Source organism: Oncorhynchus tshawytscha, linkage group LG22 (assembly GCF_018296145.1).
Source record: "Oncorhynchus tshawytscha isolate Ot180627B linkage group LG22, Otsh_v2.0, whole genome shotgun sequence".
NCBI classification, from domain to species: Eukaryota; Metazoa; Chordata; class Actinopteri; order Salmoniformes; family Salmonidae; genus Oncorhynchus; species Oncorhynchus tshawytscha.
Window position 1 is genome coordinate 43,900,495 of NC_056450.1, and position 22,325 is coordinate 43,922,819.

Consider the following 22,325-nt stretch of genomic DNA (forward strand, 5'->3'; position numbering starts at 1 on the left):
GTTCAACACAGTTCTTATAGCTTTAGACTGAGGAAAGAAACGTATTGGTCTACTGTTTGATTTATTTCACTGTGAGAGATAGAGTGAGAGATAGAGTGAGAGATAGAGTGAGAGATAGAGTGAGAGATAGAGTGAGAGATAGAGTGAGAGATAGCCTATATAATGAAACTGCCTTGATGTTCTGTAAATCCAACCGATGTACAAAACCAAGAGACACAACAGAACAAGCAGATGAATAAAATACAATTGTATCAAAACATATATTTTTTTAAAGTACATATTGTTGCACGGAGGAGGAATTAGTGTTTGGCAGAATTATTGTTTACAAATGATTAATTTACTAAACTCAGAATCTGAACATTAGAATAGTTAACATTACAAAATGTTTGTCTATATAGTTGTTCATAGTGATATCTATACAGCACATACGAATACATTCTCTCAACAATCTAATATTACTATTGTCAACATTATAATCCATTTTTAAATAGATGTATTTTTATAATAACATTTTTCATATGGTACTATGTTCAAGTTTATATTCTCTCTTTTTTTCACCACAATAACTAACATCTAATCTCTCCCCCTCCCTGTTCCCTCACTTCTTTATGTTTAGGTAACTCTCCCCCCGTCCCCCATTTACTCAGCACACAGATAGATGCACAAACAGACACACAGGAAGGAGTGCGGCATTGTGGGTACTGTAGTTTCCAGGCACCACACTCCTCCCCCCGTCACTCTGCTGACTCTCTGTGGAGAGGAAAAGAAGACAGGAAACATTAAGAGAGAGGGGTGTTTTAAATCTGACCCTACGAGGTCCGCTGTGCAAACAGACACACAGGAAGGAGTGTGGCATTGTGGGTACTGTAGTTTCCAGCTGTACTGTTCTACCTGATAACTACTTGCATCCACCGGTGTCCCAGGTCTAAATCAGTGTCTGATTACAGGGGAACAATGGGAGAGAGAGAAAAAAGCAGTGGCACTGGCCTGTAGGTCCAGATTGTGAATTTGAGAGTTAAAGGAGATGAGCTGCAACGCCACCAACACTCCTGATCATCCTGTTGCTCCTGACTGAGTGGAACTAAACACGTGGAGGTAGTGAACAAAACTAAATCATGGAGAATCCTATTTGGGTTCACATACAGTATATGTTTATTATGCGATAATGAACTCATTCTGTGTGAGTTTAATATAAATCAATATATATATATATATATATATATATATGAATATATAATAATATAATATATAAAATAAATATAAAATATTCTTCATAACATCTCATAATAATTCCTCATAATATCAGTAAGGCTGTCTAATAAAATATATGAAAGTAAAATTATTATAATAAATAACCATGTGAAAACAATATAATGCGACTCGCCAGCCGCCAGCCGCCTCCACACTTCCTATTTTCTCCTCCCCCTCACATCTGATTGGCGAAGGAGGTGGGTGTGTGTCCATACTCTCCGCCCTCCTGGTTGTAGCCCTGCTGCTGCTGGTTGTATTCTGGCTTGTAGTCCCCCTGGGCGCTGGCGTAAGGGTCCTGCTCGTACCCCGCCTGCTGGCCGTACGAGTCTGGGGCGGGCTGCTTCTCCTGGGGAGGAGGGGCGCGCATGAAGGGGGCGATGATGCCGGTCTCCTTAAAGACGAACCACAGGTTTCCTCCCCACAAGACCAGGTTCATGAAGCCAAAACACTGCGAGGAGAGAGAGAAGGCAGCCAGAGAGAGGCAGAGAGAGAGAGAGGCAGAGAGCGATAGGCAGAGAGAGAGAGAGAGAGAGAGAGGTAGAGAGAGGTAGAGAGGTAGAGAGAGAGGCAGAGAGAGAGAGAGGTAAAGACACAAAGAGGTAGAGAGAGACAGAAAGAAAGGGAGGCAGAGAGAGTGACAGGGACATAAGACTAGATATGTGCACAACTTTCACTGGGGACGGGGAGGACGGGGACATTCTGAAATTGCATTTTTGTGCCCCCCAGTTTTATAATTGGAATGTGATACACAACGAGGCAACGGTGTGCTTTAGGACCATGTGGGCGCCTCCAAGCAGTCGGGGAAGCTGTTTGGAGTGTTTATCCGACTGGATAAAAATAATAATAAAAATAAATTATGTCCCCCCCAATTCTAAAACCAATGTTGCGACCCTGGGTCTAGATACTGGATGGGAAGGAGAGGAAGGGAGGAGAGGAAGGGAGGAGAGGAAGGGAGGAGAGGAAGAGAGAGAGGAAGGGAGAGAAAGGAAGGGAGGAGAGGACGGGAGGAGAGGAGAGGAAGAGAGAGAGGAAGGGAGAGAGAGAGGAAGGGAGAGAGAGAGGAAGGGAGGAGAGGAAGGGAGGAAACGCAGGGAGGAGAGGAAGAGACATAGGAAGGGAGAGAGAGAGGAAGGGAGAGACATAGGAAGGGAGGAGAGGAAGGGAGGGGAGGAGAGGCAAGGACAAGGGGAGATCTCTCATGACAGTAACAAGGCTCCAGGGAGATCTCTGATGACATTAACAAGGATCCAGGATCCAGGGAGATCTCTCAGGACATTAACAAGGATCCAGGGAGATCTCTCAGGACATTAACAAGGCTCCAGGGAGATCTCTCAGGACATTAACAAGGATCCAGGGAGATCTCTCATGACAGTAACAAGGATCCAGGGAGATCTCTCATGACAGTAACAAGGCTCCAGGGAGATCTCTCGTGACATTAACAAGGTTCCAGGATCCAGGGAGATCTCTCATGACAGTAACAAGGATCCAGGGAGATCTCTCAGGACATTAACAAGGATCCAGGGAGATCTCTCAGGACATTAACAAGGATCCAGGGAGATCTCTCAGGACATTAACAAGGTTCCAGGATCCAGGATTCAGGGAGATCTCTCATGACAGTAACAAGGTTCCAGGATCCAGGATCCAGGGAGATCTCTCATGACAGTAACAAGGCTCCAGGGAGATCTCTCGTGTAGGATCCAGGGAGATCTCTCATGACAGTAACAAGGATCCAGGGAGATCTCTCATGACAGTAACAAGGCTCCAGGGAGATCTCTCAGGACATTAACAAGGATCCAGGATCCAGGGAGATCTCTCATGACATTAACAAGGATCCAGGATCCAGGGAGATCTCTGAAGACATTAATAGGGATCCAGGGAGATCTCTCAGGACATTAACAAGGATCCAGGATCCAGGGAGATCTCTCATGACATTAGCAAGGATCCAGGGAGATCTCTCAGGACATTAACAAGGATCCAGGGAGATCTCTCAGGACATTAACAAGGATCCAGGGAGATCTCTCAGGACATTAACAAGGATCCAGGGAGATCTCTCAGGACATTAACAAGGATCCACGTAGATCTCTCAGGACATTAACAAGGATCCAGGGAGATCAAAAAGACGTGGGAGAAGTCAACAGTCTCACATGAGAGGGTTATTATTAAAAACATGTATATTGCAGATCAATCATTAATATCTAATTTCAATTAATGTAATGTAAGATCTCTGTTACAATGAATGCCTATGGAAAGGTATTGCTTTGACAGAGTGATCGACCACCGGAACTATTAATAAGTAGACAATATTATTGTAATGCAACCGAACACAGCAGAGACACTCACATTGTAAAACCACTGCTACAATAAACTGTTATAGTGAAGCCAAAGCAGACACTCACAACGGAGGTGTTGAGTCCAGACATGACGGGGTCGTGAACTTCATGACAGAGGTTCCCCTCCTCGTCGCAGGCTGAGATCAGATCCACCACCTTCTCAGGGTCCGTGGACGCCTTGACATCCGACAGGCCCTTAGCCCACGCAGCTGAGCTGACCAACCACATGAAGGTGAACACACACGTCACGCCAAAATCCTGTGGTAAACGGGGAATGAGAGATCAAACTCATGACAAACTCATAGAATGCGATGAGACAAGGATAACCCTCCCTAACCCGGACGACGCTAGGCCAATTGTGCGTCGCCCCACGGACCTCCCGGTCGCGGCCGGCTGCGACAGAGCCTGGGCGAGAACCCAGAATCTCTGGTGGCACAGCTAGCGCTGCAGTACAGTGCCTTAGACCACTGCGGCAGAGCCTGGGCGAGAACCCAGAGTCTCTGGTGGCTTAGCGAGCGCTGCAGTGCAGTGCCTTAGACCACTGCGGCAGAGCCTTGGCGAGAACCCAGAGTCTCTGGTGACTTAGCGAGCTCTGCAGTGCAGTGCCTTAGACCACTGCGGCAGAGCCTGGGCGAGAACCCAGAGTCTCTGGTGGCTTAGCGAGCGCTGCAGTGCAGTGCCTTAGACCACTGCGACAGAGCCTGGGCGAGAACCCAGAGTCTCTGGTGGCACAGCTAGCGCTGCAGTGCAGTGCCTTAGACCACTGCGACAGAGCCTGGGCGAGAACCCAGAGTCTCTGGTGGCTTAGCGAGCGCTGCAGTGCAGTGCTTAGACCACTGTGCCACCTACAGCTAGCGCTGCAGTGCAGTGCCTTAGACCACTGCGCCACCTGGAGGCCAAATAAGCTTTTTTTTGTACCTATGGAACATTTCAGGAATATTTTATTTCATGAAACATGGGACCAACACTGTTGCGTTCATATCTTTTTTCAGTATATATATTTAAAAACAAATTAATACCACAGCAGCTCGGGCACAGGTTGACACTTATCTGTCTTGTCTTATCATGCCTGTACACACTATTCCCTTGGGACCCTCCCCAACTCACGATGAGTGGTCCCTTGTTGTTCTCCCGGTACTTCTCCAGGGCGAAGACGTAGACGCTGAGCGCAGCCATGGAGTAGAGGAAGGCAAACACACCGATGGTGACGAAGAACTCTGCTGAGGAAGAGTAGTCACCAACCAGGAAGAGACGCTCGGGTGGACCCCCCTTGCAGGTCGGGGCGTCAAAGTATACTTGGTGAAGCCTGAAGAAAGAGAGGAGCAGGAGGATAGTCACGGACCTTGTGATATGGAATAGTGTTTTGGAGGAAGTTCCATTATTAACCATACTCGCATGATGAATAACCATTGCCTTGGAGCTAAAGACTTATGTTAGCTCCTTGAGTCTATAACTCAGCAGGCCATAACAGTCCTGGTCCTGATCAACAGAGAGAACAGAGAAACCTTGACTAACCTGAAAGGATACTCAAATTCCACCCCTATACTCAGGTCGCTCTCGGTCCTGTTTTTACACTCCACACTCATCTTGAACATCCCAGAGTAACTCCCACATGTTGAGAATGCAAAGATGGCAAAGATCTGCAGGAAAGGAGAGAATAGAAGAAGAGATAAGAGGATAGGAGAGGAGGAGTGAAGAAAATAGAGAAGGAGAGGAGAGGAGAGGAGGAGAGAAGAGAGAAGAAGAGAATAGGAGAGAAGAGAGAAGAATAGAATAGGAGAGGAGGAGGGAAGAGTATAGAGAATAGAAAAGAGGAGGATAGGAGAGGATGGAAGAGAAGAGAGAAGAAGAGGAGAGAAGAGAGAAGAAGAAGAGGATAGGAGAGAAGAGACGAGAGAAGAAGAGGAGAGGAGAAGAGAGAAGAGAGGATAGGAGGGAAGAGAAGAGAGAAGAGGATAGGAGAGGAGAGAAGAAGAGGATAGGAGGAGAGAGAAGAAGAGGAGGAGAGAGAAGAAGAGGATAGAAGAGGATAGGAGAGGGGAAGAGAAGAAAAACACAGGGCCAGGAGAATAAAGAATAACAGTATGATGTCAACACTTAGAGACACTGAGGGACTGATATTTGCAGTGTGAAAGCCAAGTTAACACTCTCCAAGTTCAACACACTTCAATTCATTTGAAAGTTATGGTTGACTAATTGACAATACAACTCACAAACAAGGGCTCAACACACCACACAACACAAAAAAACAGACCTTCACAAATACAACTGTCTCTTTCACTTTGACTCAGCAAAAAAAAGAAACGTCCTCTCACTGTCAACTGCGTTTATTTTCAGCAAACTTTAACATCTGTAAATGTTTGTATGAACATAACAAGATTCAACAACTGGGACATAAACTGAACACTTTCCACAGACATGTGACTAACAGAAATGGAATAATGTGTCCCTGAACAAAGGGGGGGTCAAAATCAAAAGTAACAGTCAGTATCTGGTGTGGCCACCAGCTGCATTAAGTACTGCAGTGCAACTCTTCCTCATGGACTGCACCAGATTTGCCAGTTCTTGCTGTGAGATGTTACCCCACTCTTCCACCAAGGCACCTGCAGGTTCCCTGACATTTCTGGGGGGGATGGCCCTAGCCCTCACCCTCTGATCCAACAGGTCCCAGATGTGCTCAATGGGATTGAGATCCAGGCTCTTCTCTGTCCGTGGCAGAACACTGACATTCCTGTCTTGCAGGAAATCGCGCACAGAACGAGCAGTATGGCTGGTGGCATTGTCATGCTGGAGGGTCATGTCAGGATGAGCCTGCAGGAAGGGTACCACATGAGGGAGGAGGATGTCTTCCCTGTAACGCACAGCGTTGAGATTGCCTGCAATGACAAGTTCAGTGTGATGATGCTGTGACACACCGCCCCAGACCATGACGGACCCTCCACCTCCAAATCGATCCCGCTCCAGAGTATAGGCCTCGGTGTAACGTACAATCCAAGATGGCGTACCAGTGCAGACGTGTTTTGTCGTTGTCCTGTGTAAATATAGTTTTTATGTTGTCTTTTTTTGTATATATTTAAATATTTTTCTATATCTTTTAAATTTTAAAATTAAATATTAAATATACCTTCCGGCAACACGCCTCACCCAATGTGATACGGGTGTGCTATTTTTAGACCTTATAGCTAGAACCTCCAGCCCTGTGTGTAGTTAACTGACCCTCGCTGCCCATTCATCACCATTTTACCTGTATGTTGTCTTAGCTGATTAGCTATTGTTGTCTTTCCCATGGTTGTCTTAGCTAGCTCTCCCAATCAACACCTGTGAATGCTTTATGCCTCGCTTTATGTCTCTCTCTAATGTCAATATGCCTTGAATACTGTTGTTTAGGGTAGGTATCATTGTTTTATTTTACTGCAGAGCCCCTAGTCCCACTCAACATGCCTCAGATACCTCTTTTGTCCCACCTCCCACACATGCGGTGACCTCACCCAGCATAACTACTGCCTCCAGAGATGCAACCTCTCTTATCGCCACGCAATGCCTAGGTTTACCTCCACTGTACCTGCACCCCACCATACCCCTGTCTGTACATTATGCTCTGAATCGATTCTACCATGTCCAGAAATCTGCTCCTTTTATTCTCTGCCCCAACGCACTAGACGACCAGTTTCGATAGCCTTTAGCCGTACCCTCATCCTACTCCTCCTCTGTTCCTCGGGTGATGTAGAGGTTAACCCAGGCCCTGTGTGTCCCCAGGCGCTCTCATTTGTTGACTTCTGTAACCGTAAAAGCCTTGGGTTCACGCATGTTAACATCAGAAGCCTCCTCCCTAAGTTTGTTTTACTCACTGCTTTAGCACACTCTGCCAACCCTGATGTCCTTGCCGTGTCTGAATCCTGGCTTAGGAAGGCCACCAAATATTCTGAGATTTCCATCCCCAACTACAACATTTTCGGTCAAGATATAACTGCTAAAGGGGGAGGAGTTGCAATCTACTGCAGAGATGGCCTGCAAAGTTCTGTCATACTTTCCAGGTCTATGCCCAAACAGTTTCAGCTTCTAATTAAAAAAATGAATCTCTCCAGAAATAAGTCTCTCACTGTTGCCGCCTGTTATAGGCCCCCCTCAGTTCCCAGCTGTGCCCTGGACACCATATGTTAATTGATTGCCCCCCCATGTATCTTCAGAGTTCGTTCTGTTAGGTGACCTAAACTGGGATAACCGGCCATCCTACAATCTAAGCTAGATACCCTCAATCTCACACAAACCCACCAGGTACAACCCTAAGTCCGTAAACAAGGAACCTACCAGGTAAAACCCTAAATCCGTAAACATGGGCACCCTCATAGATATCATCCTAACCAACTTGCCCTCTAAATACACCTCTGCTGTTTTCAACCAGGATCTCAGCGATCACTGACTCATTGCCTGCATCCATTATGGGTCCGCGGTCAAATGACCAGCCCTCATCACTGTCAAACACTCCCTAAAACACTTCTGTGAGAGGGCCTTTCTAATCAACCTGGCCTGGGTATCCTGGAAGGATATTGACCTCATCCCGTCAGTAGAGGATGCCTGGTTGTTCTTTAAAAGCGATTTCCTCACCATCTTAAATAAGCATGCCCCATTAAAAAAAAAATTGAACTAAGAACAGATATAGCCCGTGGTTCACTCCAGATGTTACTGCCCTCGACCAGCACAAAAACATCCTGTGGCAGACTGCAATAGCATCAAATAGTCCCCGCGATATGCAACTTTTTAGGGAAGTCAGGAACCAATATACACAGTCAGAAAACCTAAGGCTAGCTTTTTCAAACATAAATGTGCATCCTGCAGCACTAATTCCATAACGTTCTGGGACACTGTAAAGTCCATGGAGAATAAGAGCACCTCCTTCTGGGACACTGTAAAGTCCATGGAGAATAAGAGCACCTCCTTCTGGGACACTGTAAAGTCCATGGAGAATAAGAGCACCTCCTTCTGGGACACTGTAAAGTCCATGGAGAATAAGAGCACCTCCTCCTGGGACACTGTAAAGTCCATGGAGAATAAGAGCACCTCCTTCTGGGACACTGTAAAGTCCATGGAGAATAAGAGCACCTCCTCCTGGGACACTGTAAAGTCCATGGAGAATAAGAGCACCTCCTTCTGGGACACTGTAAAGTCCATGGAGAATAAGAGCACCTCCTTCTGGGACACTGTAAAGTCCATGGAGAATAAGTCCACCTCCTCCTGGGACACTGTAAAGTCCATGGAGAATAAGAGCACCTCCTTCTGGGACACTGTAAAGTCCATGGAGAATAAGAGCACCTCCTCCTGGGACACTGTAAAGTCCATGGAGAATAAGAGCACCTCCTTCTGGGACACTGTAAAGTCCATGGAGAATAAGAGCACCTCCTCCTGGGACACTGTAAAGTCCATGGAGAATAAGAGCACCTCCTTCTGGGACACTGTAAAGTCCATGGAGAATAAGAGCACCTCCTTCTGGGACACTGTAAAGTCCATGGAGAATAAGAGCACCTCCTTCTGGGACACTGTAAAGTCCATGGAGAATAAGAGCACCTCCTCCTGGGACACTGTAAAGTCCATGGAGAATAAGAGCACCTCCTTCTGGGACACTGTAAAGTCCATGGAGAATAAGAGCACCTCCTTCTGGGACACTGTAAAGTCCATGGAGAATAAGAGCACCTCCTTCTGGGACACTGTAAAGTCCATGGAGAATAAGAGCACCTCCTTCTGGGACACTGTAAAGTCCATGGAGAATAAGAGCACCTCCTTCTGGGACACTGTAAAGTCCATGGAGAATAAGAGCACCTCCTTCTGGGACACTGTAAAGTCCATGGAGAATAAGAGCACCTCCTTCTGGGACACTGTAAAGTCCATGGAGAATAAGAGCACCTCCTTCTGGGACACTGTAAAGTCCATGGAGAATAAGAGCACCTCCTCCCAGCTGCCCACTGCACTGAGGCTAGGTAACACTGTCACCACTGATAAATCCACCATAATCGAACGTTTCAAGAAGCATTTCTCTACGGCTGGCCATGCTTTCCTCCTGGCTACCTCAAACCCGGCCAACAGCTCCGCACCCCCTGCAGCTACTTGCCCAAGCCTCCCAGCTTCTCCTTCACCCAAATCCGGATAGCAGATGTTCTGAAAGAGCTGCAAAACCTGGACCCGTACAAATCAGCTGGGCTAGACAATCTGGACCCTCTCTTTCTAAAATTATCTGCTGCCATTGTTGCCACCCCTATTATTAGTCTGTTCAACCTCTCTTTCGTATCGTCTGATAGTCATAAAGATGGGAAAGCTGCCGCGGTCGTCCCCCTCTTCAAAGGGGGACACTTTAGACCCAAACTGTTACCGACCTATATCTATCCTAGCCCGTCTTTCTAAAGTCTTCAAAAGCCAAGTTAAAAAACAGATCACTGACCATTTCGAATCCCACCGTACCTTCTCCGCTGTGCAATCTGGTTTCCGAGCTGGTCACGGGTGCACCTCAGCCACGCTCAAGGTCCTAAACGATATCATAACCACCATTGATAAAAGACAATACTGTGCAGCCATCTTCATCTACCTGGCCAAGGCTTTCGACTCTGTCAATCACCATATTATTATCGGCAGACTCAACAGCCTTGGTTTCTCAAATGACTGCCTCGCCTGGATCACCAACTACATCTCAGATAGAGTTCAGTGTGTCAAATCGGAGGGCCTGTTGTCCGGACCAACAATTATCGGGCCGACTCTCTTCTCTGTATACATCAATGATGTCGCTCTTCCTGCGGGTGATTCCTTGATCCACCTCTACGCAGACGACACCATTCTGTACACATCTGGCCGTTCTTTGGACACTGTGTTAACTAACTTCCAAACAAGCTTCAATGCCATACAACACTCCTTCCGTGGTCTCCAATTGCTCTTAAATACAAGTAAAACTAAATGCATGCTCTTCAACCGATCGCTGCCCGCAGCTGCCCGCCCGACCAGCATCACTACTCTGGACGGTTCTGACTTAGAATATGTGGACAACTACAAATACCTAGGTGTCTGGTTAGACTGTAAACTCTCCTTCCAGACTCACATTAAGCATCTCCAATCCAAAATTAAATCCAGAATCGGCTTCCTATTTCGCAACAAAGCATCCTTCACTCATGCTGCCAAACATACCCTCGTTAAACTGACTATCCTACCAATCCTCGACTTCGGCGATGTCATTTACAAAATAGCCTCCAACACTCTACTCAGCAAACTGGATGCAGTCTATCACAGTGCCATCCATTTTGTCACCAAAGCCCCATATACCACCCACCACTGCGACCTGTATGCTCTCATCGGCTGGTCCTCACTACATATTCGTCGCCAGACCCACTGGCTCCAGGTCATCTATAAGTCTTTGCTAGGTAAAGCTCTGCCTTATCTCAGCTCACTGGTCACTATAACAACACCCACCCGTAGCACGTGCTCCAGCAGGTATATTGCGCTGGTCATCCACAAAGCCAACACCTCTTTTGCCGCCTTTCCTTCCAGTTCTCTGCTGCCAATGGCTGGAACGAATTGCAAGAATTACTGAAGCTGGAGACTTATATCTCCCTCACTAACTTTAAGCATCAGCTATCTGAGCAGCTTACCGATCGCTGTACCTGTACATAGTCCATCTGTAAATAGCCCACCCAATCTACCTCATCCATATATTGTTTTATTAACTTTTCTGCTCTTTTGCAGACCAGTATTTCTACTTGCACATCATCATCTGCACATCTATCACTCCAGTGTTAATTTGCTCATTTGTAATTACTTCGCTACTTTGGCCTATTAATTGCCTTACCTCCTTACTCCATTTGCACACACTGTATATAGATTTTTCGATTGTGTTATTGACTGTACTTTTGTTTATTCCATATGTAACTCTGTGTTGTTGTTTTTTGTCGCACTGCATTGCTTTATCTTGGCCAGGTCACAGTTGTAAATGAGAACTTGTTCTCAACTGGCCTACCTGGTTAAATAAAGGTGAACTAAATGTTTAAAAAAAAAAATCCTTTGGCGATAAACGCGAATCTAACCATCACCCCTGGTGAGACAAAACCGTGACTCATCAGTGAAGAGCACTTTTTGACAGTCCTGTCTGGTCCAGCGACGGTGGGTTTGTGCCCATAGGCGAAGTTGTTGCCGGTGATGTCTGGTGAGGACCTGCCTTACAACAGGCCTACAAGCCCTCAGTCCAGCCTCTCTCAGCCTATTGCGGACAGTCTGAGCACTGATGGGGGGGATTGTGCAATCCTGGTGTAACTCGGGCAGTTGTTGTTGCCATCTTGTACCTGTCCCGCAGGTGTGATGTTCGGATGTACCGATCCTGTGCAGGTGTTGTTACATGTGGTCTGCCACTGCGAGGACGATCAGCTGTCCATCCTGTCTCCCTGTAGCGCTGTCTTAGGCGTCTCACAGTACGGACATTGAAATGTATTGCCCTGGCCACATCTGCAGTAATCCACCTTATGGTAAAGTATTCAACCGTGTAGTAAATAATCAACCTTGTAGTAAAGTAATCAACCTTGTAGTAAAGTAATCAACCTGGTAGTAAAGTAATCAACCTGGTAGTAAAGTAATCAACCCTGTAGTAAAGTAATCAACCTGGTAGTAAAGTAATCAACCTGGTAGTAAAGTAATCAACCCTTTGGTAAAGTAATCAACCTGGTAGTAAAGTAATCAACCTTGTAGTAAAGTGATCAAGTAGTAAAGTAATCAATCTTGTAGTAAAGTAATCAACCCTGTAGTAAAGTAATCAACCTGGTAGTAAAGTAATCAACCTGGTAGTAAAGTAATCAACCTGGTAGTAAAGTAATCAACCCTGTAGTAAAGTAATCAACCTGGTAGTAAAGTAATCAACCCTGTAGTAAAGTAATCAACCTTGTAGTAAAGTAATCAACCTGGTAGTAAAGTAATCAAGTAGTCAAGTAATCAACCTGGTAGTAAAGTAATCAACCTGGTAGTAAAGTAATCAACCTTGTAGTAAAGTAATCAACCTGGTAGTAAAGTAATCAACCTTGTAGTAAAGTAATCAACCCTGTAGTAAAGTAATCAACCTGGTAGTAAAGTAATCAACCTTGTAGTAAAGTAATCAACCCTGTAGTAAAGTAATCAACCCTGTAGTAAAGTAATCAACCTGGTAGTAAAGTAATCAACCTTGTAGTAAAGTAATCAACCCTTTGGTAAAGTAATCAACCTGGTAGTAAAGTAATCAACCCTGTAGTAAAGTAATCAACCTGGTAGTAAAGTAATCAACCTGGTAGTAAAGTAATCAACCTTGTAGTAAAGTAATCAACCCTGTAGTAAAGTAATCAACCCTGTAGTAAAGTAATCAACCTTGTAGTAAAGTAATCAACCCTGTAGTAAAGTAATCAACCTGGTAGTAAAGTAATCAACCTTGTAGTAAAGTAATCAACCCTGTAGTAAAGTAATCAACCCTGTAGTAAAGTAATCAACCTTGTAGTAAAGTAATCAACCCTGTAGTAAAGTAATCAACCCTGTAGTAAAGTAATCAACCTGGTAGTAAAGTAATCAACCCTGTAATAGGAGGAAGAAATGTTTTCATGAAAACAAACCCACTGGGCACCTCAAACCCACTGGGCACACAATGGTTGAATCAATTATGTTTCCACCTCATTTCAATGCCATCTGTCTGTCTACTGGTGTGTGTGTGTGTGTGGTGTGTGTGTGTGTGTGTGTGTGTGTGTGTGTGTGTGTGTGTGTGTGTGTGTGTGTGTGTGTGTGTGTGTGTGTGTGTCTGTGTGTCTGTGTGTGTGTGTATATGTTTGTGTGGGAGGGGCAACAGCCTGGGGCCCACACACGACCCCAAGCGACAACAAACACAATAATCTCCCCGGCCATCCTATTGAAGTAGCCTTCCAGATTAGCCTGCTGTTTCCAGTCTAGGTCTAATCCCACTGTTTTCTGCTTTCAGAATCTATGTTTCATAGAATACACACAAAAAGGTGAAACGCATGGTCAGTTTGGATACCAAACTGTAGTTATTCATTATCTTGGTGTTGATGCGTGTCACCAGAGTTATCTAGCTGGTACTGTTGTAGCAATCCCTGGACAGACTGTGATGACCTGTGCAAGGTGTCATGACTCACCGCGGCCACCACATGTCGCCATGACTCTCTCAGGTTATGTTGTTGTTGTTACGGTTAATTACATATTCAAAAAGCACATCAACAGATAAGATGGAAGTGAATCTGAAGTGTACTGTTTTCCCCTTGGCGTTGTAGGACAAGAGGTCCCACCTTTCAATTGACCTTTCAATTGTTTGTTTTTTTGCATTAAACTTTCAGTTTGTCAGTTGTGATTCACGTAGAAGTGAATCTCTCATGAGGATAGTTTGTCTCCTGTTTTGTGTGAGGGTCATAGTACAGCGTATAGGGTTCTAGCAGCACTGGTTGGCAAATCCCTGCAGTAGGAGAATACCACTGAAATAGTGCTGTCTGCAACTCTAGAATACCACTGAAATAGTGCTGTTTGCTACTCTAGAATACCACTGAAATAGTGCTGTCTGCTACTCTAGAATACCACTGAAATAGTGCTGTTTGCTACTCTAGAATACCACTGAAATAGTGCTGTCTGCTACTCTAGAATACCACTGAAATAGTGCTGTTTGCTACTCTAGAATACCACTGAAATAGTGCTGTCTGCTACTCTAGAATACCACTGAAATAGTGCTGTCTGCTACTCTAGAATACCACTGAAATAGTGCTGTTTGCTACTCTAGAATACCACTGAAATAGTGCTGTCTGCTACTCTAGAATACCACTGAAATAGTGCTGTCTGCTACTCTAGAATACCACTGAAATAGTGCTGTCTGCTACTCTAGAATACCACTGAAATAGTGCTGTTTGCTACTCTAGAATACCACTGAAATAGTGATGTTTGCTACTCTAGAATACCACTGAAATAGTGCTGTCTGCTACTCTAGAATACCACTGAAATAGTGCTGTTTGCTACTCTAGAATACCACTGAAATAGTGCTGTTTGCTACTCTAGAATACCACTGAAATAGTGCTGTCTGCTACTCTAGAATACCACTGAAATAGTGCTGTCTGCTACTCTAGAATACCACTGAAATAGTGCTGTCTGCTACTCTAGAATACCACTGAAATAGTGCTGTCTGCTACTCTAGAATACCACTGAAATAGTGCTGTTTGCTACTCTAGAATACCACTGAAATAGTGCTGTCTGCTACTCTAGAATACCACTGAAATAGTGCTGTTTGCTACTCTAGAATACCACTGAAATAGTGCTGTCTGCTACTCTAGAATACCACTGAAATAGTGCTGTCTGCTACTCTAGAATACCACTGAAATAGTGCTGTCTGCTACTCTAGAATACCACTGAAATAGTGCTGTCTGCTACTCTAGAATACCACTGAAATAGTGCTGTTTGCTACTCTAGAATACCACTGAAATAGTGCTGTTTGCTACTCTAGAATACCACTGAAATAGTGCTGTCTGCTACTCTAGAATACCACTGAAATAGTGCTGTTTGCTACTCTAGAATACCACTGAAATAGTGCTGTCTGCTACTCTAGAATACCACTGAAATAGTGCTGTTTGCTACTCTAGAATACCACTGAAATAGTGCTGTTTGCTACTCTAGAATACCACTGAAATAGTGCTGTCTGCTACTCTAGAATACCACTGAAATAGTGCTGTTTGCTACTCTAGAATACCACTGAAATAGTGCTGTCTGCTACTCTAGAATACCACTGAAATAGTGCTGTTTGCTACTCTAGAATACCACTGAAATAGTGCTGTCTGCTACTCTAGAATACCACTGAAATAGTGCTGTTTGCTACTCTAGAATACCACTGAAATAGTGCTGTCTGCTACTCTAGAATACCACTGAAATAGTGCTGTTTGCTACTCTAGAATACCACTGAAATAGTGCTGTTTGCTACTCTAGAATACCACTGAAATAGTGCTGTTTGCTACTCTAGAATACCACTGAAATAGTGCTGTTTGCTACTCTAGAATACCACTGAAATAGTGCTGTTTGCTACTCTAGAATACCACTGAAATAGTGCTGTTTGCTACTCTAGAATACCACTGAAATAGTTATGTTTGCCACTCTAGACATACACACATGACATTTGATATAACTAAGTAGTCTTGGCTTGTGCAAACTGCAACAGCACATACTAGCAGGAGCCTGTCTCCTGTTTCTGTACACCTCCTGGATAGTGTCATGATGTTGGCCTGTTGGGGAGGTTTATGACCCCCATAAATACCTTTCCCCCCATTTCTCTCTCTCTCTACTCTAGAGTTGACTTTTGAAAAGCCCTTTGTTAACATAGCGATTCTGGGAACATCAAAAGGTGGGAAACGGAACCATATTTCGGTAATCCAACCAGTTGAAAATATGCGTTACTTAATGAATATGATGTCAGATCAGTTGGCATCTGAGACATGGTTACTGATAATAGGATGACATAAACTGTATCTTGGAAAGTCTACCCGTTCTAGTTATCAGATTCACATGGAATTGTTGTGCATTTTAAATGTTTAAATATGAAACTAACTGACTAACTCTGGACCTAGTGTTGTTCCTGGTCAGAGACTAACTCTGGACCTAGTGTTGTTCCTAGTTAGAGACTAACTCTGAACCTAGTGTTGTACCTGGTCAGAGACTAACTCTGAACCTAGTGTTGTTCCTAGTTAGAGACTAACTCTGGGCCTAGTGTTGTTCCTAGTTAGAGACCAACTCTGGACCTAGTGTTGTTCCTGGTCACAGAGAGAGAGGGGGAAAGGGAGTAGGAGGTGACGTGAGAGAGAAAGAGAGAGAGAGAGAGAGAGAGAGAGAGAGAGAGAAGAGAGAAAGAGAGAGAGAGAGAGACAGAGAGAGGGAGGGAGAGAGAGAGAGAGAGATAACTTACCCATTCTAGAGCTTTGATGAAGCCCAGGGGAACTTTGAGGACTCTGAACTGTCCGCCCGCAACCAACTGGAAAATAAAATATATCATATAAACAGGCCCATCATCCTATCAACAGACCCATCATCATATCAACAGACCCATCAACATCATATCAACAGACCCATCATCCTCATATCAACAGACCCATCATCCTCATATCAACAGACCCATCCTCCTATCAACAGACCCATCATCCTATCAACAGACCCATCATCATATCAACAGACCCATCATCATCATATCAACAGACCCATCATCCTCATATCAACAGGCCCATCATCCTATCAACAGACCCATCATCATATCAACAGACCCATCAACATCATATCAACAGACCCATCATCCTCATATCAACAGGCCCATCATCCTATCAACAGACCCATCAACATCATATCAACAGACCCATCAACATCATATCAACAGACCCATCATCATCATATCAACAGACCCATCATCATCATATCAACAGACCCATTATCCTATCAACAGGCCCATCATCCTATCAACAGGCCCATCATCCTCATATCAACAGACCCATCATCCTATCAACAGGCCCAACATCCTATCAACAGGCCCATCATCCTCATATCAACAGACCCATCATCCTATCAACAGGCCAATCATCCTCATATCAACAGACCCATCATCCTCATATCAACAGACCCATCATCATATCAACAGACCCATCATCCTATCAACAGACCCATCATCCTATCAACAGGCCCATCATCCTATCAACAGGCCCATCATCCTATCAACAGGCCCATCATCCTCATATCAACAGACCCATCATCATATCAACAGGCCCATCATCCTATCAACAGACCCATATCAACAGACCCATCATCCTATCAATAGTAGTATAACACACAGGGTGATGAGACAGGGGAGGGTCACTAGGTACTGCTGCTAGTATAACACACAGGGTGATGAGACAGGGGGAGGGTCACTAGGTACTGCTGCTAGTATAACACACAGGGTGATGAGAGGGGAGGGTCACTAGGTACTGCTGCTAGTATAACACACAGGGTGATGAGACAGGGGAGGGTCACTAGGTACTGCTGCTAGTATAACACACAGGGTGATGAGACAGGGGAGGGTCACTAGGTACTGCTGCTAGTATAACACACAGGGTGATGAGACAGGGGAGGGTCACTAGGTACTGCTGCTAGTATAACACACAGGGTGATGAGACAGGGGAGGGTCACTAGGCACTGCTGCTAGTATAACACACAGGGTGATGAGACAGGGGAGGGTCACTAGGTACTGCTGCTAGTATAACACACAGGGTGATGAGACAGGGGAGGGTCACTAGGCACTGCTGCTAGTATAACACACAGGGTGATGAGACAGGGAGGGTCACTAGGTACTGCTGCTAGTATAACACACAGGGTGATGAGACAGGGGAGGGTCACTAGGTACTGCTGCTAGTATAACACACAGGGTGATGAGACAGGGGAGGGTCACTAGGTACTGCTGCTTGTATAACACACAGGGTGATGAGAGAGGGAGAGTCACTAGGTACTGCTGCTAGTATAACACACAGGGTGATGAGACAGGGGAGGGTCACTAGGTACTGCTGCTAGTATAACACACAGGGTGATGAGACAGGGGAGGGTCACTAGGTACTGCTGCTAGTATAACACACAGGGTGATGAGACAGGGAGGGTCACTAGGTACTGCTGCTAGTATAACACACAGGGTGATGAGACAGGGGAGGGTCACTAGGTACTGCTGCTAGTATAACACACAGGGTGATGAGACAGGGGAGGGTCACTAGGTACTGCTGCTAGTATAACACACAGGGTGATGAGAGAGGGGAGGGTCACTAGGTACTGCTGCTAGTATAACACACAGGGTGATGAGACAGGGGAGGGTCACTAGGTACTGCTGCTAGTATAACACACAGGGTGATGAGACAGGGGAGGGTCACTAGGTACTGCTGCTAGTATAACACACAGGGTGATGAGACAGGGGAGAGTCACTAGGTACTGCTGCTAGTATAACACACAGGGTGATGAGACAGGGGAGGGTCACTAGGTACTGCTGCTAGTATAACACACAGGGTGATGAGACAGGGGAGAGTCACTAGGCAGCGCCCCGTGTTCGCAATTACAAGACTGCTGCATCTGGCAGAGTCAGTTCTGGATGGTCTGCCATGTACTGTTTCATTTAGTGTCTGTTGGGGTTGGCTTGGGGTGTGATTATATTTCCCTATTGGCCATGTATAGGAGCCATGTATAGGAGCCATGCATAGGAGCCATGCATAGGAGCCATGCATAGGAGCCATGCATAGGAGCCATGTATAGGAGCCATGTATAGGAGCCATGTATAGGAGCCATGCATAGGAGCCATGCATAGGAGCCATGTATAGGAGCCATGCATAGGAGCCATGCATAGGAGCCATGTATAGGAGCCATGCATAGGAGCCATGCATAGGAGCCATGCATAGGAGCCATGTATAGGAGCCATGTATAGGAGCCATGTATAGGAGCCATGCATAGGAGCCATGCATAGGAGCCATGTATAGGAGCCATGCATAGGAGCCATGTATAGGAGCCATGTATAGGAGCCATGCATAGGAGCCATGTATAGGAGCCATGTATAGGAGGCATGTATAGGAGCCATGTATAGGAGCCATGCATAGGAGGCATGTATAGGAGCCATGTATAGGAGCCATGTATAGGAGCCATGTCATGTGTGTGAGCGAAACAGCGCCTCTGTCTCTGTATGTGAAGGCCATCTATCTGATGCCGTCTGGTCAAAAAGAGTATGACATTGTTGCTGCCCATAGCATTGAGTGCAAGAGAAGTCAGAGAGCATTTTGGCCTCCCTTGATTTAAAAAAAAATAAAAAAAATAATAGCCAATCAGCATTGAGCTAAACTGAGTAAGCTCAACTGTGAATGGTTCTGGCGCACCAAAGAAACGTATCAAGGGAAGCCAGCTTGGATTTGGCTTCACTCCGATCACATCGCATTGAGAGCAATATGTCATTGACAGAAACAACTTGAATTGTTGCATCTCATTGTGCTGTTGTCGGCCTGTGGCTAGCTAGCTAGCTAAAATTGTCCCTTCCCTAAATTAGTCATGGATGGAGATAGGAATTTGGACTTGTGGTTTTACTTAAAAGAAAATTCCACCCCTGAAACTTTCAAGACATATATCTTCGAAAAAAAATACAGAAATCATTTTCTACTTGCACAAACGCACGCGCACACACACACACACACACACACACAGAAATCAGAACCATGGACAGCCACGTCCTTTTTAGCTGACCTTGATTGGGCTAAATAGTTTTTGATATCTTTTAGTTGTCCCTGTGTTAGAATAAGCATAAGTAATTTGATGATGTTGACATGTTAAAAGTTGAAATAGTGATGAAATAGTGGAGGCAGCTCCTGTTTCTGACTTGTGGTAACTCTCTGTCGTTCTAATTGAATTTTAGTAGTCCGAACACGTCATAAACATTAAGTGGCTTGGCCATGCTGTAGGTCATGTAACTGTTTGTTACATACAATATGCTTTGAGGACTTCAGGGTTTTGTGATGAAACAAAGATGTGGTTGAATTTATCCTGCCACTGTGTCTTCGTATTGTCTCTGCCTTTAGGCCTACAGTATATATCAGGGTGTCAGTGTAACGGATGTGAAACGGCTGGCTTAGTTAGCGGTGGTGCGCGCTAAATAGCGTTTCAATCGTTGACGTCACTTGCTCTGAGACCTTGAAGTAGTGGTTCCCCTTTGCTCTGCAAGAGTCGCAGCTTTTGTGGAGCGATGAGTAACGATGCTTCGTGGGTGACTGTTGTTGATGTGTGCAGAGGGTCCCTGGTTCGCGCACGGGTATGGGCGAGGGGACGGTCTAAAGTTATACTGTTACAGTGGTGCTGTGACCGTTCTTCTGGATCGGATCATCCTTCGCTGGATTTCCATCTCAGAACTTCGCCGTGGTTGCTGTTGAAGAATCAGGTAAGACGGTGCTGGTGCAGTTTATGGCGATATCGCATTTCGCCACAAGAGGGCGCCACTAGAACGTTTTATTATCGAAATTGATTATTTCTCTGGCTGAGGCTCTTCACAGATAAACGATAACTTTTGTGTTACTTGTTTAATTGCAATTCTAATGTATATCTGATATAAGTAGGGTGAGTTTTACCAATGAACAAGCACCAAACCAGCGTGCGTGAGTGCAGCGTTGGATGGTGAGACGTGCATTGCATGACGTGCAATTTTGTGCCATTCCTAACAGAATAAATCTACATGACTGGTGCTACATGTTGGAGTTCCGTTTCGATGACTGATTGTACACAACGCAAGAAGAGTACTGTTACATCAAGGCATATGAACTAACAGGTTATAGAGCAAACAACGCAATTATCACAACACATAGGTTGTAAAATGGGCTTTTATTTTCTCTCTTGTCTTCCCCGGTGATGCTATCCATGGATCACTATTAATATAGGGAATGAAATTGAGCTGACATTTTACAACGCAATCTCAGAAATGACAACTGCACAGAGCCTATACCAGACCCGCTTTATTAGAAGATCGTGTAATCCAGGATTACAGAAAAATATGTTTTTTTTTTCACCCGTATGAGCCAATACATATTTGGACCATGGATAAACAAACATATTTCGTTCCATAATTTATATGGTCCACATTTGTGCGTACATTTATATTATGGGCAAACAGCTCATATCACCATCTTTCATTGACCACGAATGGGTGTATTTGTCATAAAATATTTTGTTGAGGGGGAAATATGTTGTCTTCTAATAATTTAACCGGCATAATCACAAGATACATTTTCCCCCTGATTTAACACAGACATGCATAACCATCCATCCCCTTAGTAATCATGGATATCATTCAACAAATCGCAGCGCATCACAACGGGGCTTTCCTCGGTTTTACCAGACAAATCTAATATCCCAGATAAGGATCTAGGAACGCCCCTCACCTCCTATTCATCATACGTGTAACAGTTGGAATTTAAACAGAGTAGATGTCAGTTATTTATCTAGATGTTCAGAGCCCCTACCTGATTCACAATGTCCATCTTGGCTGCTTTGCTCGTTGGTATGAGGAATTCCCGGAGCGGGGAGAGGGAGTCGTCAGAACCGACCGCCCTCGGTGGAGGAAGGAGAAGGATACGGGAACTGCTCAAGACGGCATGTGATAAGCAAAATACACACAACACGAGTTGCCACGACCATCAGACTGGATCATACATAGACTTGTAGATAAATACCAATAATCAAATACATGTTTTTGTAAAGTATTTTCTGCCTTTACTAAAGCTGATATCTTTCTGCTATTTGTTTCCGTTTAATAATTCATTTCCCCACTGCCTGACCAGGGTGCTGCTGTCCATGGTTCTGAACTGTTTATGTGTGAGCCAATAGTGGGAAGTCATATTTTTAAAGGGTAGGAAGCATGAGTTTTAAAATCACCAACATAACAACACAGTGTTGTCAAAGACTTAGTAACTTAGTTGTAGTCACGATCTGGTTACCTATAACTGCAAACAGTCCAGGGGGCGACAAGGCCTGTAAGGACCTGCCTTGTTGCTAGTGTTGTTAAGAAGGTAGAAACTAGGGCGTAGGACCTGCCTTGTTGCTAGTGTTGTTAAGAAGGTAGGAATTAGGGCCCGTAGGACCTGCCTTGTTGATAGTGTTGTTATGAAGGTAGAAACTAGGGCCTGTAGGACCTGCCTTGTTGATAGTGTTGTTATGAAGGTAGAAACTAGGGCCTGTAGGACCTGCCTTGTTGATAGTGTT

At 44.9% G+C, this 22,325-nt stretch overlaps 1 protein-coding gene across 2 annotated transcripts in view; it reads right to left on the minus strand.

Annotated features, from left to right (window-relative positions):
* Positions 1-21,864, minus strand: part of LOC112247832 (synaptophysin-like) — a 22,689-nt gene extending 825 nt beyond the window's left edge. The window contains exons 1-7 of one of the 2 annotated variants that reach the window (XM_042304326.1): positions 21,587-21,864; positions 16,504-16,569; positions 5,097-5,221; positions 4,689-4,887; positions 3,648-3,839; positions 1,431-1,699; positions 1-750 (exon numbers count right to left, since the gene is read on the minus strand). The exon at positions 1-750 is cut by the window's left edge and continues 825 nt beyond it. In XM_042304326.1, the coding sequence (XP_042160260.1) occupies positions 735-750; positions 1,431-1,699; positions 3,648-3,839; positions 4,689-4,887; positions 5,097-5,221; positions 16,504-16,569; positions 21,587-21,604 (885 nt within the window). In that variant the 5' untranslated portion in view covers positions 21,605-21,864 and the 3' untranslated portion in view covers positions 1-734. Of the gene's footprint in view, positions 751-771; positions 1,700-3,647; positions 3,840-4,688; positions 4,888-5,096; positions 5,222-16,503; positions 16,570-21,586 lie in introns of those variants that run through there. The other variant, XM_042304327.1, reaches the window with a different exon arrangement.
* Between the last annotated feature and the right edge of the window lie 461 nt (positions 21,865-22,325).